The sequence below is a fragment of the Pseudophryne corroboree genome, chromosome 1, assembly GCF_028390025.1.
Source record: "Pseudophryne corroboree isolate aPseCor3 chromosome 1, aPseCor3.hap2, whole genome shotgun sequence".
Classification (NCBI taxonomy): domain Eukaryota; kingdom Metazoa; phylum Chordata; class Amphibia; order Anura; family Myobatrachidae; genus Pseudophryne; species Pseudophryne corroboree.
The window spans coordinates 383,794,400-383,807,799 of record NC_086444.1 but is presented as its reverse complement, the minus strand read 5'-3'; the positions used below and the strand labels follow the sequence as shown (position 1 = coordinate 383,807,799).

The window sequence follows — 13,400 nt, the reverse complement described above, 5'->3', positions numbered from 1 at the left end:
GCGGGTCCCCGGCGGGAATGGCGGCACAAGGGTGGGAGCGCAGCTCTGACAGGCTGCGCTCCGGAAAGCTCAGAGGCACACTGTGTACGGCGCTGTGAGGGGCGTCCTGGGCCAGCGCGATACCCTACACTGGTCAAACATAGCTTTCAAGGTCTAACCCACTGTTTGCTGCAAAAATTACCTCAGGCCAGTATAATCTCTTAGTGCGGGAAGACACGCCATTACAGGGGGCAGAGCTTCTCCTCAGAGCGGATCCAGCACTAACCAGCGCCATTTTCTCCCTGCAGACACACGCTGACAGGGAACGCTGTCCTCCACATGACTACACTGAGGTAAAAGGTTAAGGTTTTGCTAGTCAGAGGGGTTTTTATCTTTATAAAAGCCTATAAGGGTGAGCTGTGGCTGGCTTATTGTGCTCTGTGACTCTCTGAAGATATTCTGGGGGGTGGGGAGAAACTTTGTTGACATTTTCCTGTGTATGCGTAATCCACTTTACAATGTTTAAGGGACTTTGTCCTGTACTGCAGAATGCATATCTTCTCCTGGGGAGTCTATACCATGCTCAAAACTGTACACATCTCAGGCTTCGGTGGCAGATCCCCCTGGGGTGGCCTCCATAAGATGTACTTTAAGAATATATCACTTCCAATATATACCATACTGGGTAGAAGCCACAGTTTTGAGAAAAGTGGGGTTTCAAATCCCACTGCTGTGCCTCTCACCCCATCTCCGTACCCTAGAAAGCGTACACTTGCCCATATAATGCATATATACGAGGGGGCCAATATATGTTTGAGGCTATTAGGGAGGAGGAATATTATTATATGTATATAATGAATGCCTTTCCACTGTGTAGAGCGTTAGACTCCTTATTTTGGAAAACCTAAGTACACCCAGAGTTAGCATCCACATCCCTTTAGAGTGTCTAAATTGTCAAATATGGTTGTCTTATCTGTCCCTGGTACAACCTCCATAAAGGCTGATCACCTATTGAGACTAAGCTCTAATTCTGTACACTGCTGCAGGTGTGACTCGGAGACCCACTTTTGCGTACATCTCTGGGGCTATTGTAACGTGGTCAGGCTTCTTACTTGATGATTTAGATTCTATGTGTAGAAGTGACTTGTGCTTGTTTCTATGTCACATACAGGTTTCACGGCGAGATGCCATGAAGGAGATTGACCTGCATAATGCAGGGACCACTGCTATGGCAGTTTTGACACGCAGGGGACGGTGGCTACAACAATGGACTGCGGATACAGAATCCGAATAAGGTATGACAGGTCTTCCCTTCACAGATAAGACCCTGTTGGATAATCACGTATCCCGTGCATCCCATGTCAACTGCGGGTAAGTCGGTATGTCTTCCTTCCGCAGCTGCACAGACCAGGAAATTATATCCTACACCTACACTGCAATTCCTTTAAACATGATTCCACATATTCCTCCACTGCCTTTAGAGGACATTGGGGACATCCAGAAAACCTGCGCTGCCAGGTTCCCAGGGACGGATTTCAAATTCTGCCTTTTTCAAACCCTTCGGTTTGCCTGTGGACCTCACTGCCTGGGGATCAGGCAGGTGGGAGCGAGACTAAAGAGATTCAGTAACACATCTGGGCGATATACTGCCTAGACCCCTGGAAACAGTTGGGTTGCCCAGGGGTGCAGACTAAAATTTCTAGTATTCCCGCCTCACAGATTATTCAAATCAGGCTTACTAGCTTCTCAGGCAGAAAGTGCACTACTGCTGGAAGCTATCTTATCATTTGTCAAACTAATCTCATTATTCCAGTTCCACCTCATTTACGTAACAGGGGTTACTATTCAAACCTGGGGTCATTGATTCCCTACTGGTGGGTGTTCAATTCAGCATGGAGTCTGAGAGTGGTGACCTCTGCTCGAGATGTTGAGAAATTTCTGGTATCCCGGGATACCAGGGGTGCGCACTTCACATTCCAATCTGGCCGCCTCTCTAGGCCTATCTAGGGTTTCACTACACCTATGTCACTTCCAGTTCCAAACACTGAGCTTGGCTTCTACGCAACACCAGGGGTGTTCATAAGTTCATAAGTGCCATGGCGGCCTTTATACCCCTGCTCCACAAACCAGGAGTGGACATAATTCCATATCTGGGCAACTTCCTCCAGGGAGATGTTGTTACGGAGTGTCACTCTTTCTCATTCCAATTTCGCATTTGAAGCTGATAAGGAGGCGTTCCTTCCTGGGGATGATTCTCAACACGAAAGTGCAGAGGGTATTTCTACCGGTGAAGAAAGCGTTGGTGATCCAATCAATGGTCCTGGATGTCCTGATGCCAACCTGGGTATCGGTTCATCAGTGCATTTGCCTTCTGGGGAAGATGGTTGCCTACTAAGAGGCTTGACAGTGTGGAAGATTCCTTGCATGGTCTTTCCCACTGGATCTCCTGGTCTTATGGTCAGGATCTCATCTTCACATGCTCCAGCGGATACGCCTGTTGCCGAAAACCAGAATTTCACTCCTCTGGTGGCTGCAAACTTTTCACCTACTCAGGGGCCGCAGGTTCGGGATTCAGAATTGGATTCATCTAACCACAGATGCAAGTCTCAGGGGTTGGGAAGCAGTTGCTCAGGGGGCAAACTTCCAAGGAAAGTGGTTAGTTCAGGTATCTCTCCTTCCAATAAAAATTCTGGATCTGAAGGCCGTGTACAACGACCTTCTACAAGCGGCACATCTTCTGCGAGATCAAGCCGTTCAGGCTCAGTCGGACAATGTCACAGCGGTGTCCTACATAAACAGGCAGGGCGGAACAAAGAGCAGGGCTGCAATGTCAGAGGTGACAATAATCCTCCTCTGGGCAGAGAAGCATGCGCGGGCGCTGTCAGCAGTCTTCATTCCGGGAGTGGACAACTGGAAAGCAGATTTCCTCACCAGACACAATCTCCATCCAGGTGAATGGAGCCTCCATCCGGAGGTATTGGCAGAAGGTAACAAGCCGATGGGGTGTACCTCAGATAGACATGATGGCCTCTCACCTGAATGAGAAGCCTCGGAGATAGCCCGCATGTCAGTGTGAATGATCGTAGCTGTGCTAAGTTTAGCACAGCTACGATCATCTCGGTATGACCCCCACTGTTCCAGGTCACGAGACCCACAAGTAGTGACGGTGGATGCCCTGGTAACTCCATGGGTGTCCCAGTCAGTGTATGTGTTCCCTCCACTTCCACTCATCCCATGGATTCTCAAGCTAATAAAAAGAACAAGAGTTCAGGTGATCCTCATTGCTCCGGACTGGCCAGGAAGTGCTTGGTACTCAGATCTTCTGGAGTTACTGCTGGAAGATCCAAAGCATCTTCCTCTTCGCAAGGACCTTCTGCAACAGGGGACGTTCGCTTATCAAGACTTACCACGGCTACGTTTGACGGCATGGAAGTTGAACGCCAGATCTTAGCTCAGAAGGGGATTCCGAACAAAGTCATTCCTACCCTGATATAGCCTAGGAGGGAGGTAACGTCTAAACATTACCATCGCATTTGGAAAACGTACATGTCTTGGTGTGGATCCAAGAAGTTTCCTACGGTGGAGTTTCAACTAGGACGGTTTCTCCTCTTTCTGCAAGTAGGTGTGGTTGTGGGCCTACGCTTGGGCTCCATAAAGGTCCAGATTTTGGCCTTGTCCATTTTCTTCCAGAAACGATTGGCTGCTCTCCTTGAGATTCAGACTTTCTTGATAGGGATTCTGCACATCCAGCCTCCCTTTGTGCCTCCTACAGCACCTTGGGATCTTAATGTGGTGCTGCAGTTCCTGCAGTTGGATTGGCTCGAGCCTTTACAGGAGGTGGACGTCAAGTTTCTTACTTGGAAGGTGGTCACACTGTTGGCATTGGCATATGCTCGACGTGTGTCGAAATTGGGGGCATTGTCATACAAAGAGCCTCTACTTGTTTTCCCATGAAAATGGAGCTGAGCTCAGAATGCGTCTGCAATTTCTTCCAAGGGTTGTGTCGGTTTTTCATATCACCAACCTATTGTGGTGCCAGTAGCTACTGACTCCTCAATTACCTCACAGTCCTTGGATGTTGTGAGGGCTTTGAAAGTTTTTGTGAAGTGGACTTCTCGTCTCCATGTAGTCGGACGCTCTGTATGTCCTTTATGGTCCCAAACGGTTGGGTGTCCTGCTTCTAAGCAGACATTTGCTCGCTGGATCGGGTTTACAATCCAGCATGCTTATTCTACGGCAAGCCTGCCGTGTCCAAGATCTGTTAAGGCCCACTCTACTAGTACAGTGATTTGTTCCTGGGCAGCTGCCCGGGGTGTCTCGCTTTGCCGACCAGCTGCTTGGTCGGGGTCAAACACGTTTGCTGAACTTCGATACTTGAAGTTCGATACTTTGGCATCTGAGGACCTAAAGTTTGGTCACTCTGTTCTGCAGGATCCTCAGCACTCTCCCTCCCATACTGGGAGCTTTGGTACATCCCCATGGTATTAAATTGAACCCCAGCATCCTCTAGGACTGAAGAGAAAATAGGATTTTAATTACCTACCGGTAAATCCTTTTCTCGTAGTCCGCAGAGGATGCTGGGTGCCCGCCCAGTGCTTCGTTTTCTGCATTGCTACTTGGTTAAGTATTGGTTCAGCTGTTGCTGTTCCTCCTTCATGCATGGTTGGCATGGTTTCTTCAGGTTATATGCGGATTCGCATGGTTGCTTCCTGTTTCATGCTAGATAACATGTTTTTATTTGTGTTGCATGATGGTTCGCATGATTTCTTCATGTTTCATCCTGGTTGACGTGATTTCTTCATGTTGCCTGCTGGTTTGCATGGTTTCTTCATGTTTCATGCGGTTTTGCATGATTTCTCCATGTTGCATGCTGGTCAGCATGGTTTTTTCGATTCGGTGTGAGCTGGTGTGATTCTCACCACTATCTGTGTATTTCCTTCTCTCGAAGTGTGTCCGTCTCCTCGGGCACAGTTTCTAGACTGAGTCTGGTAGGAAGGGCATAGAGGGAGGAGCCAGCCCACACTGTTAAACTCTTAAAGTGCCAGTGGCTCCCAAAGGACCCATCTATACCCCATGGTACTAAATGGAACCCCAGCATCCTCTACGGACTATGAGAAAAGGATTTATCGGTAGGTAACTAAAATCCTATTTTTTTCTCTTTTAAATGCTAAACAGGTACTGGGGTATTCCCAGTTTCAGATGAAGTGTATTCACAATTTTTCTGGCTCTGGAACCAGGGGACATTATGGCATACCTATGCATCTAGGATGCCTATTTCCCATATGAGTCAGTCACCAGCGCTTCCTCAGATTTGCGGTGTGGGAGCATCACTTACAGCCTTGGGCATTGCCATTTCACTTGTTCTCAGCTCCTTGTGTTTTCAGGAGGGTTATGGCGAACAGGGCAGAGTGTCTTCGACAGAAGTGTCCATATTCTGCTAATCAGGATAACCTAGCCCAATTTCCAGATATCATGATAGATCACATCCGTCTAATGGTAGATCTTTTAAGGTCACATGGGTGTATAGCCAATTGTTGGAAATCCACCTTGATGTCTTCACAGATTATGCTACATTTAGGAGATTTACTGGTCTCCAGGGTTCAACAGGTCTTCTTTCCTGCAGATAAGATTCCAACCCTACACTCCAGGATTCATGCATTCTTGAGTCACTGTCCGGTGTCGTCCACTCTTGCAGGTAGATTCTTCTCTGGTCTCTACCTTTGATATGGTGGAGTACCCCAAGTTTCACCCCCATTCAGCTGGAGATTCTGTCTAGCCAGAACAGATCCCATCTACACTTCAGGGCCCAGACAATCATTCTTGAGCGGTCCCACTGGAACAGGAGACATCCTTTTTGGATCTAGGACTGTCTTGCCATCGTTGCAAATCTCCGGGGCTGGGGGGTGGTGACTCGTTATTAGTTGTTCCAGGGTCAGCGGAGGGCTCAGGAGAGCAGTCTATCCACCAATGTCCTGGAGCTCAGAGCAGTGTACAGAGCGCTTTGCCTAGCACCACCTTTTCTCCAGGGTCATCCGGTCAAGGTGCAGTCGGACAAGGTCTGTATACTCGCAGTCGAGGAACCGTGCAAGAGGTTAGCCGCATTCTCTACTGGGCAAAGCATCACCTCAGTCAGTGGTCATCAGTGCAGATTTGGGGAGCAGACTTCCTAGACTACCAGGGCAATCACTTGGGCGAGTGAGATCTATGTCCAGACGTCTTCCATCTTCTCGTCCATCATTGGTGCCTACCAGACATTTCTATGATGGCATCTTGACACGACTACCAGCTGCCAAGACATGGGTCTGTACAGGGATCCTGGGGTTCTCCTGGTGGATGCTTTGATGGTGATGTGGGTGTTCTCATGCATATACGTCTTTCCTCCAATATTGATGACCCAGCAGGTCCTCTGCAAGTTGAAATTGGAGGAGACACACTGATCCTGTTGGCTCTGGATTGGCCACAGCAGGTGTGGTATGTGGTTTTTCTGGGCCTCTCCATTAACGCTCTACTGCATCTGCTTCTATGGCCAGATCTGATATCTCAGGGCCCATGCTTCCATCTGGATCTGTCGTGCATCTCTTGAGACATCCATCCTGAGAGTGAAGGAGTTTTCCAGATGGGTCGTTTGCACCATGCTTAATGTCCAGAAGCTTTCTTCGGCTAGAATTCTCACATCGTTTGGTGGATGTATTTGAGTGGGGCTTGGCCAACGTAATTTCATGAGTCCTTTCCATTCTACAGATGGGTCTGTATTTGGGCCTCTGGCTCTCTTCCTTAAGGGTACAGGTTTCAACCCTGCCTGTTCTCTTCCAGAGATAGATTTTACTCTTACCCAATGTATTGACCCTTTTTTTACTCTTACCTGATTTTTTTTTCAGGGTGTCCTCCAAATTCAGCTACTGTTTGTTCCTCCAGTGGTTCCCTGGAAACTATCTTTGGTTCATCGGGCCCCTGGTCTGTTCTTTTGAGGACTTTGGATCCAGTAGACTTTCATTGGCTTAAGTGGAGGACTGTCTTCCTACTTGCCATAGCATTGGTCAAGCAGGTGCCTGACTTGAGTGCCTTGTCTCGTTGTTCCACCATTTTGATCTCACATTCGGCACAAGCCGTTCTGTAGTCTTGCTTAATTTACCTATTCAGGTTGTGTGTTGGTCCACATCATCCACTCATCCAGGAGATTGTGGTACAGTCATTCAGTGTTCCGGACTCGGTGGAAGCCTTTTTGTATTTAGTGAGGGCTCTCCGGATTTTTGTGGACAGGACCAGAGTTTTCTGCAGGTCTGATTCTCTGTTTGCCATGTATGATCTTCACAAGGGGGGCTGGCCAGCTTCTAAACTGACTTTGGCGAGGTGTCTCCACTGCAGAGGATTTTCCTGCCGTGGTGACTGCTCATTCCACCCAGTCAGTGTGAGCCTTGTGGATAGCTCAGTATGGGGCTTCTGCGGAGCAGCTTTGTTAAGCTACCATGTGGTCGTCTGCCCATACTTCCATCTGTTTCTTTGTGTTTGATACCTTTGCTTCTGCCAATGTGGCATTTGGGCAACATGTTCTTAGAGCAGCTAGGAGCATCCACTCCCATAGGTGGACAGCTTTAGGACATCCCATCATTCTCTCTGTGCCTTTGGAAGAAAAAAAGAAGATTTATGGTCTTCTTTAAATCTTTTTCTTCTACTCCATAGAGGGCACAGGGTTGTGCACCTGGCTTGCAGGAGTTACTTTCTGCTATACTGATTCTCTACGCACCTTGCCTGTGTGTATGTTGTGTGTGTGCTGGTCTTTCTTCTCCCTCGCTCCTTGCCATGCGCTTTCTCACTTTGTCACAAATGTGTTTGGCTGTTAAACTAGTCTAAGGGTTTTGACAGGAATGGAGTTGGCGGAAGCTGGAAAGTCTAATGTAGTTCTTCCACATATATCGGAGCGGGGTTGATGTAACAGGTTCGGGTTGAATTGCTGGCAGTCAAAATATCGACCGCGGCATCCCGATGTTTAGAATTGGCATGCTACCCCACACCCCCTAACCCTCACTTACTGCAGCCTAAACCTAGCTCTCCTCCTGGCAGCCTAACCCTCCCGGTGGTGCCTAAATCTACCCCCCCCCCCAGCCTAACCCTCCCCATGGGTGCCTAAACCTAACCGCCATTCTTGCAGCCTAACCCTAACTTCCTCCCTGCAGCCTAAACCTACTCCCCCCATCCCCTTTGCTTACCTCTCCGGCGGCCTGACAGTGACTTGACGGGATGCCAGCGCTAGGATTGCAATCTAATTCAGGATGCCAGTGTCGGCATTCTGAGCAGTGTTGGGATTCCAGCATCAGTATTTCAACAGCCAGGATTCCAACCATTGGGCTCCGGACCGGATCCCGGTGTAACATAGTGAAACTAGAACTACTAGCACGTTAACAGATGTGAATGTCCTAAAAGTATAGAACACAGGGCAACACTGGAGCTAGTATGAATTGGGGTGGCTGGTAGCTGGTAATTGGACAGCTGGTAGCTGGAAACCAGGGTTGAACTGGAGTAACTGGTACTGTATGGGCTGTAACACACACTCCGGTTTTTCCCGGATGGCAAAAAGCCGGACAAACTTTGTCCGGCTTTTTGCCATCCGGGAGAAACCGGCAGAGTCGCTCACACAGGACGGCTTTGAGCCGTGGGTGATGCTGTGCGCATGCGCAGCATCAGACACGGCTTCCGAAAAAACCGTTGTGTGTGAAAGCTCCCCTTCACACACATGGTTTACTGGCTCCAAAGACGGCCCGGCGGCCGCCGGACCTTCCAGTGGTGAGACCCGGCTGCAACCCGGCAGCCGGGCCGGGGCCGTGCAGTGTGAAGGGACCCTAGCCCTCACACTGTTAACTACAATGCCGGCACGGGAAAAAGCCGTCCGGCTTTTTCCCGGCCGGCAAAAGCCGGGTAGTGTGTTTCAGCACTATAGATGGTAGCTAGACACCGGAATTTTAACCAGCATAAGTAGTAACTGGAGAGCTGGTAGCTTGACACCAGGATAGAACCAGAATGCAGGTTACATCAGGATTGAACTGGAACAGGAATGCAGGAAACACCAGGATGGAACCGGAATGCAGGAGACACTGGAATGTTACCAGAATTCAGGAGACATTTGGATGGAACCAGAATGCAGGAGATACTGGGATGGAACCAGATTGAAGAAGCTAGTAGTGCAGCAAGATGGTGATTAACACTGACAAGATAATTTTCAGGAGCGCAATGCAGAAGTCTTAGCAAGGCTACAGACAATGGGGGTCATTCCGAGATGATCGTAGCTGTGCTAAATTTAGCACAGCTCCGATCATTCACACTGACATGCGGGGGGACGCCCAGCACAGGGCTATCCCACCCCGCATGTCAGTGCCGCCACCCCCCCCCCCCCGCAGAAGTGCAAAAGTATTGCACAGCAGCGATGCCTTTGCACTTCAAGAGTAGCTCCCGACCAGCGCAGCTTTAGCGTGCTGGCCGGGAGCTACTCATGGCTCCCCAACCCGCAGCGGCTGCGTGACGTCACACAGCCGCTGCGGCACGCCCCCCGTTCGGTCCGGCCACGCCTGCGTTGGCCGGACCGCGCCCACGGAACGGCGGCCAAACGCCTCCGTTCCACCCCTTCCACCCAGCGACCGCCTCTGCCTGTCAATCAGGCAGAGGCGATCGTTGTGGCCCGACGGCCTTCGGCCATCAGGCATGCGCCAGCGCACTGCGGCAACAGCGCATGAGCAGTTCTGACCCAATCGCACCGCTGCGATAAACTGCAGCGTGCGATCGGGTGAGAATGACCCCCAATATTGCATTTGTCTCTCAAGGATGTCCCTTTATACCCCTGGCTGATCAGGGATTGGTATGGGCATCATGTGGCTGCAGACTAGTCTCCCCTTGGTGCTTGGAGAGTCACTAGACATAGACCAACATGGGAAATCTGGAGTGCACCATGGGCAGCGGTAGGCTCTAATGGAGTGAGGGCAAATGCACCCACATGATCTCTGCAGTTTAGGTTTCGTCCTACTAATAAGACTGATAAAACGACTGCATCAGGAATCTGCAAACACACACAGAATAACTTTCAGGTGCATAATTAGCCTGGAGGGAGATTCAGCAGTTAGTAACATGGTTTCATGCTCAAACTGAAGGTGTTGCTGCTTTTACTGTATGCTGAGCAGACTTTTTAGTCAAACAGCTCAACAAAGCAGGAATCGGATGTTGTGACCTGCAGGAGAAGTAGCAGAAGTAAGTCACAAGATAAGCACAAGACAATTAAATCAGGTTAGTGTCAAACCTAGCTGGCTGGCCTGGAACTGGAGGTGGGGTAGAGGGGAGAGAGAGCCCTGGGCTGCTGGGAAATTAAAATGAACTATTTGGTGCCCAGACTCTCATTTCCAGGCTGTAGCCATCATCCTCCCTGTGCTCACTATGGAGATAAAGCATACTTGCCTACCTGACCCTCTCCATGAGGGAGAAAATGCTCTGTTCCTGGACTTTCCTGGTAATGTTTGATTGCCATCACTTGTGGTGAGCTAGTTAATTGATAAGAAAGGTGTTTCACCACAGGTGATGGCAATCATACATTACCAGGAAAGTCCAGGAACAGAGCATTTTCTCCCTCATGGAGAGGGTCAGGTAGGCAAGTATGATTAAGGTGAATGAAGCTGCCAAGGAGAGTGCAGGCATACTTGCCTACCTGACCCTCTCCATGAGGGAGAAAATGCTCTGTTCCTGGACTTTCCTGGTAATGTATGATTGCCATCACCTGTGGTGAAACACCTTTCTTATCAATTAACTAGCTCACCACAGGTGATGGCAATCATACATTCCCAGGAAAGTCCAGGAACAGAGCATTTTCTCCCTCATGGAGAGGGTCAGGTAGGCAAGTATGAGATAAAGTTACACTGCACATGTGCAATAACAGTCACAGAGTGTTATTTGCAAAGTAACGGACAGTCAGGAACCGTTTGTGGAAAGTATTGGAGACTTGCAGCAAAAAAGCAGACTTGTTGCACTCATGGGATTGCAGGCTGCTACTGCGATCCTATACGCAGCTGCAATGTCTCCGGTGTTTTACTTCCTGCTGCCATGCTGTGTGACCTTATGGCTTCTCAGAACTTCAGTGAGATACCGCTCTGTGGTGGTCATTCCGAGTTGTTCGCTCGTTGCCGTTTTTTACAACGCAGCGATTAGGTGGAAAATGCGCATGCACATGGTACGCAGCGCGCATGCGCTAAGTAATTTAACACAAAACTTAGTAGATTTACACAACTTGAGCGACATTTTTTCATCGCTCGAGTGATCGTAGTGTGATTGACAGGAAGTGGGTGTTTCTGGGCGGAAACTGGCCGTTTTCAGGGAGTGTGCTAAAAAATGCAGGCGTGCCAGGTAAAAACGCAGGAGTGGCTGGAGAAACGGGGGAGTGGCTGGCCGAACGCAGGGCGTGTTTGTGACGTCAAACCAGGAACTGGAGCTACTCAGAAACTGCAGGGAATTATTTAGTAGCAGTTCTGCTATCCTTTCGTTCGCACTTCTGCTATGCTAAGATACACTCCCAGAGGGCGGCGGCCTAGCGTGTGCAATGCTGCTAAAAGCAGCTAGCGAGCGAACAACTCGGAATGAGGGCTTGTGTTGGATGCTGTGTCATCGTACGTAGCTGCTGGGATTTGCGAAGCCGCCAGTGGACGTCTTAATACACATTCAAATGGCAGAAATATTTGCATATTCTCACACTGCCACTGCATACAATTCTCAGCTGTGAATGGATTTGCATATCTATGAATTAGGCCCTGAGCCCTCTATATGACTGCGTAGCCCCAGTACAGTCTAGTCACAAATACTTTTTTATTGGCGCCACAGTCCTCTAAGAAGCCTCCCCTTATTCTGTACTATCCCTGCTAGCTCCTTATATACAGTAGAGGGGAACATAGACACACCTCTGTCACACTAACTGGTGGTGAATGTTTCATCCCAATCTGTTCTTAACACATTGATGTATTTTGTGTCTGGTGGAAACAAAGTCTCTCTTGGGGACCCGCTGACCAGTGATAGTATAGGTATGCTGTGCGTACAGCATGTGTGTGTTTGTATATGTACTACACAACTGCTCTGTGATTATTTGTAGATATTGTGATTTGTTTTTACATAGTATACATTAAATATTTTTAATATTGTGTGTAACGATTTAAATGTTTGCATTGTGTGTTGTAACTATTCCTCGTAATATATAGAGGACGTATTCATCAAAGCATGGAGACAGATAAAGCTGAGAGAAATAAAGCACTAACCAATCAGCTCTTAACTGTCAATTTTCAAACACAGCCTATAAAATGAAGCTGATTGGTTAGTGCTTTATGTCTCTCACCTTTATCCCTCCCCATACTTTGATAAATAACCCCCTCGTAGTGTTTCTAGAATTATTTTGTTTTGTACTTAATGATTGCAAATATTTCCTTTTTTCTTGTTACAGTGTACTTCAGAAAGCCTTATCTTCTTAATCTGGACCGTTATAATGAATCTGAACTATTCTTCCAAAGAACTAATATTACCGAGAGACGCAATGTCTACCTGTAATGTTTTAGCTTTTAATGCTTTATTTTGATTTAGGTTAGGTAGAACCTTCAGACGTATTAATTGTTGCTTAAAATATTGTTACGTTACAATTGTTTTGTAGGAAATGTAAACATTCATCAGTGGTTACTGTACACTGTGCCATCGGTTTATGTGACAACTATCCCATACAGCAATATTTAAAATATTATATGAAAGTAATAAAAATGTTACTTTGTTAGAGATCACAAAAACATCTTCCAGTTACTGCTTGAAAGGGTTGTGAATATGTTCTTTGTGTGATATGTGCAATCCAGAGCTAAGAGACTATTTTAAAATGAAATTTTTAATGGAATGTGCAACGGTCTCATGATGAACTAACTATACACACGCAATGTTCATTTTCATCACCAAGAAAATCTCTTTGCCTCTAACTACAGTGCACACTGGCCAATAATTAGTGTGCCTGTGAACGCATGCTTGGATGTTATATACAGTTATTGTTAATGGGCCTGATTTATATTTCCAAGTAAAGCCAAAAAAGCAAGTAACTTTGGGGGTCATTCTGACCCGTTCGCTCGCTGCTTTTTAATGCAGCAGAGCGAACGGGTCCCGCAGGCGCATGGCAGACGGCCGAAGGCCGTAGCAGGGATGCGATCGCCTCTGCCTGATTGACAGGCAGAGGCGATTGCTGGGCGGGAGGGGGCGGAACGGCGGCGTTTGGCTGCCGTTTCGTGGGTGCGGTCCGGCCAACGCAGGCATGGCCGGACCGAACGGGGGGCGGGCCGCAGCGGCTGCGTGACGTCATACGCAGCCGCTGCGGGCCGGGGAGTGATGAGTAGCTCCCGGCCAGCACGCTAAAGCTGCGCTGGCCGGGAGCTACT

The 13,400-nt window shown here is 48.4% G+C and overlaps 1 protein-coding gene across 1 annotated transcript in view; it reads left to right on the top strand.

Annotated features, from left to right (window-relative positions):
* The window catches only part of LRRC74B (leucine rich repeat containing 74B), a 130,277-nt gene extending 117,507 nt beyond the window's left edge, over positions 1-12,770 (top strand). Inside the window, exon 13 of the mRNA XM_063913199.1 lies at positions 12,437-12,770. Coding sequence (XP_063769269.1) covers positions 12,437-12,464 — 28 coding nt within the window. The 3' untranslated portion in view covers positions 12,465-12,770. The remainder of the gene's footprint in view (positions 1-12,436) is intronic.
* Positions 12,771-13,400: the final 630 nt, after the last annotated feature.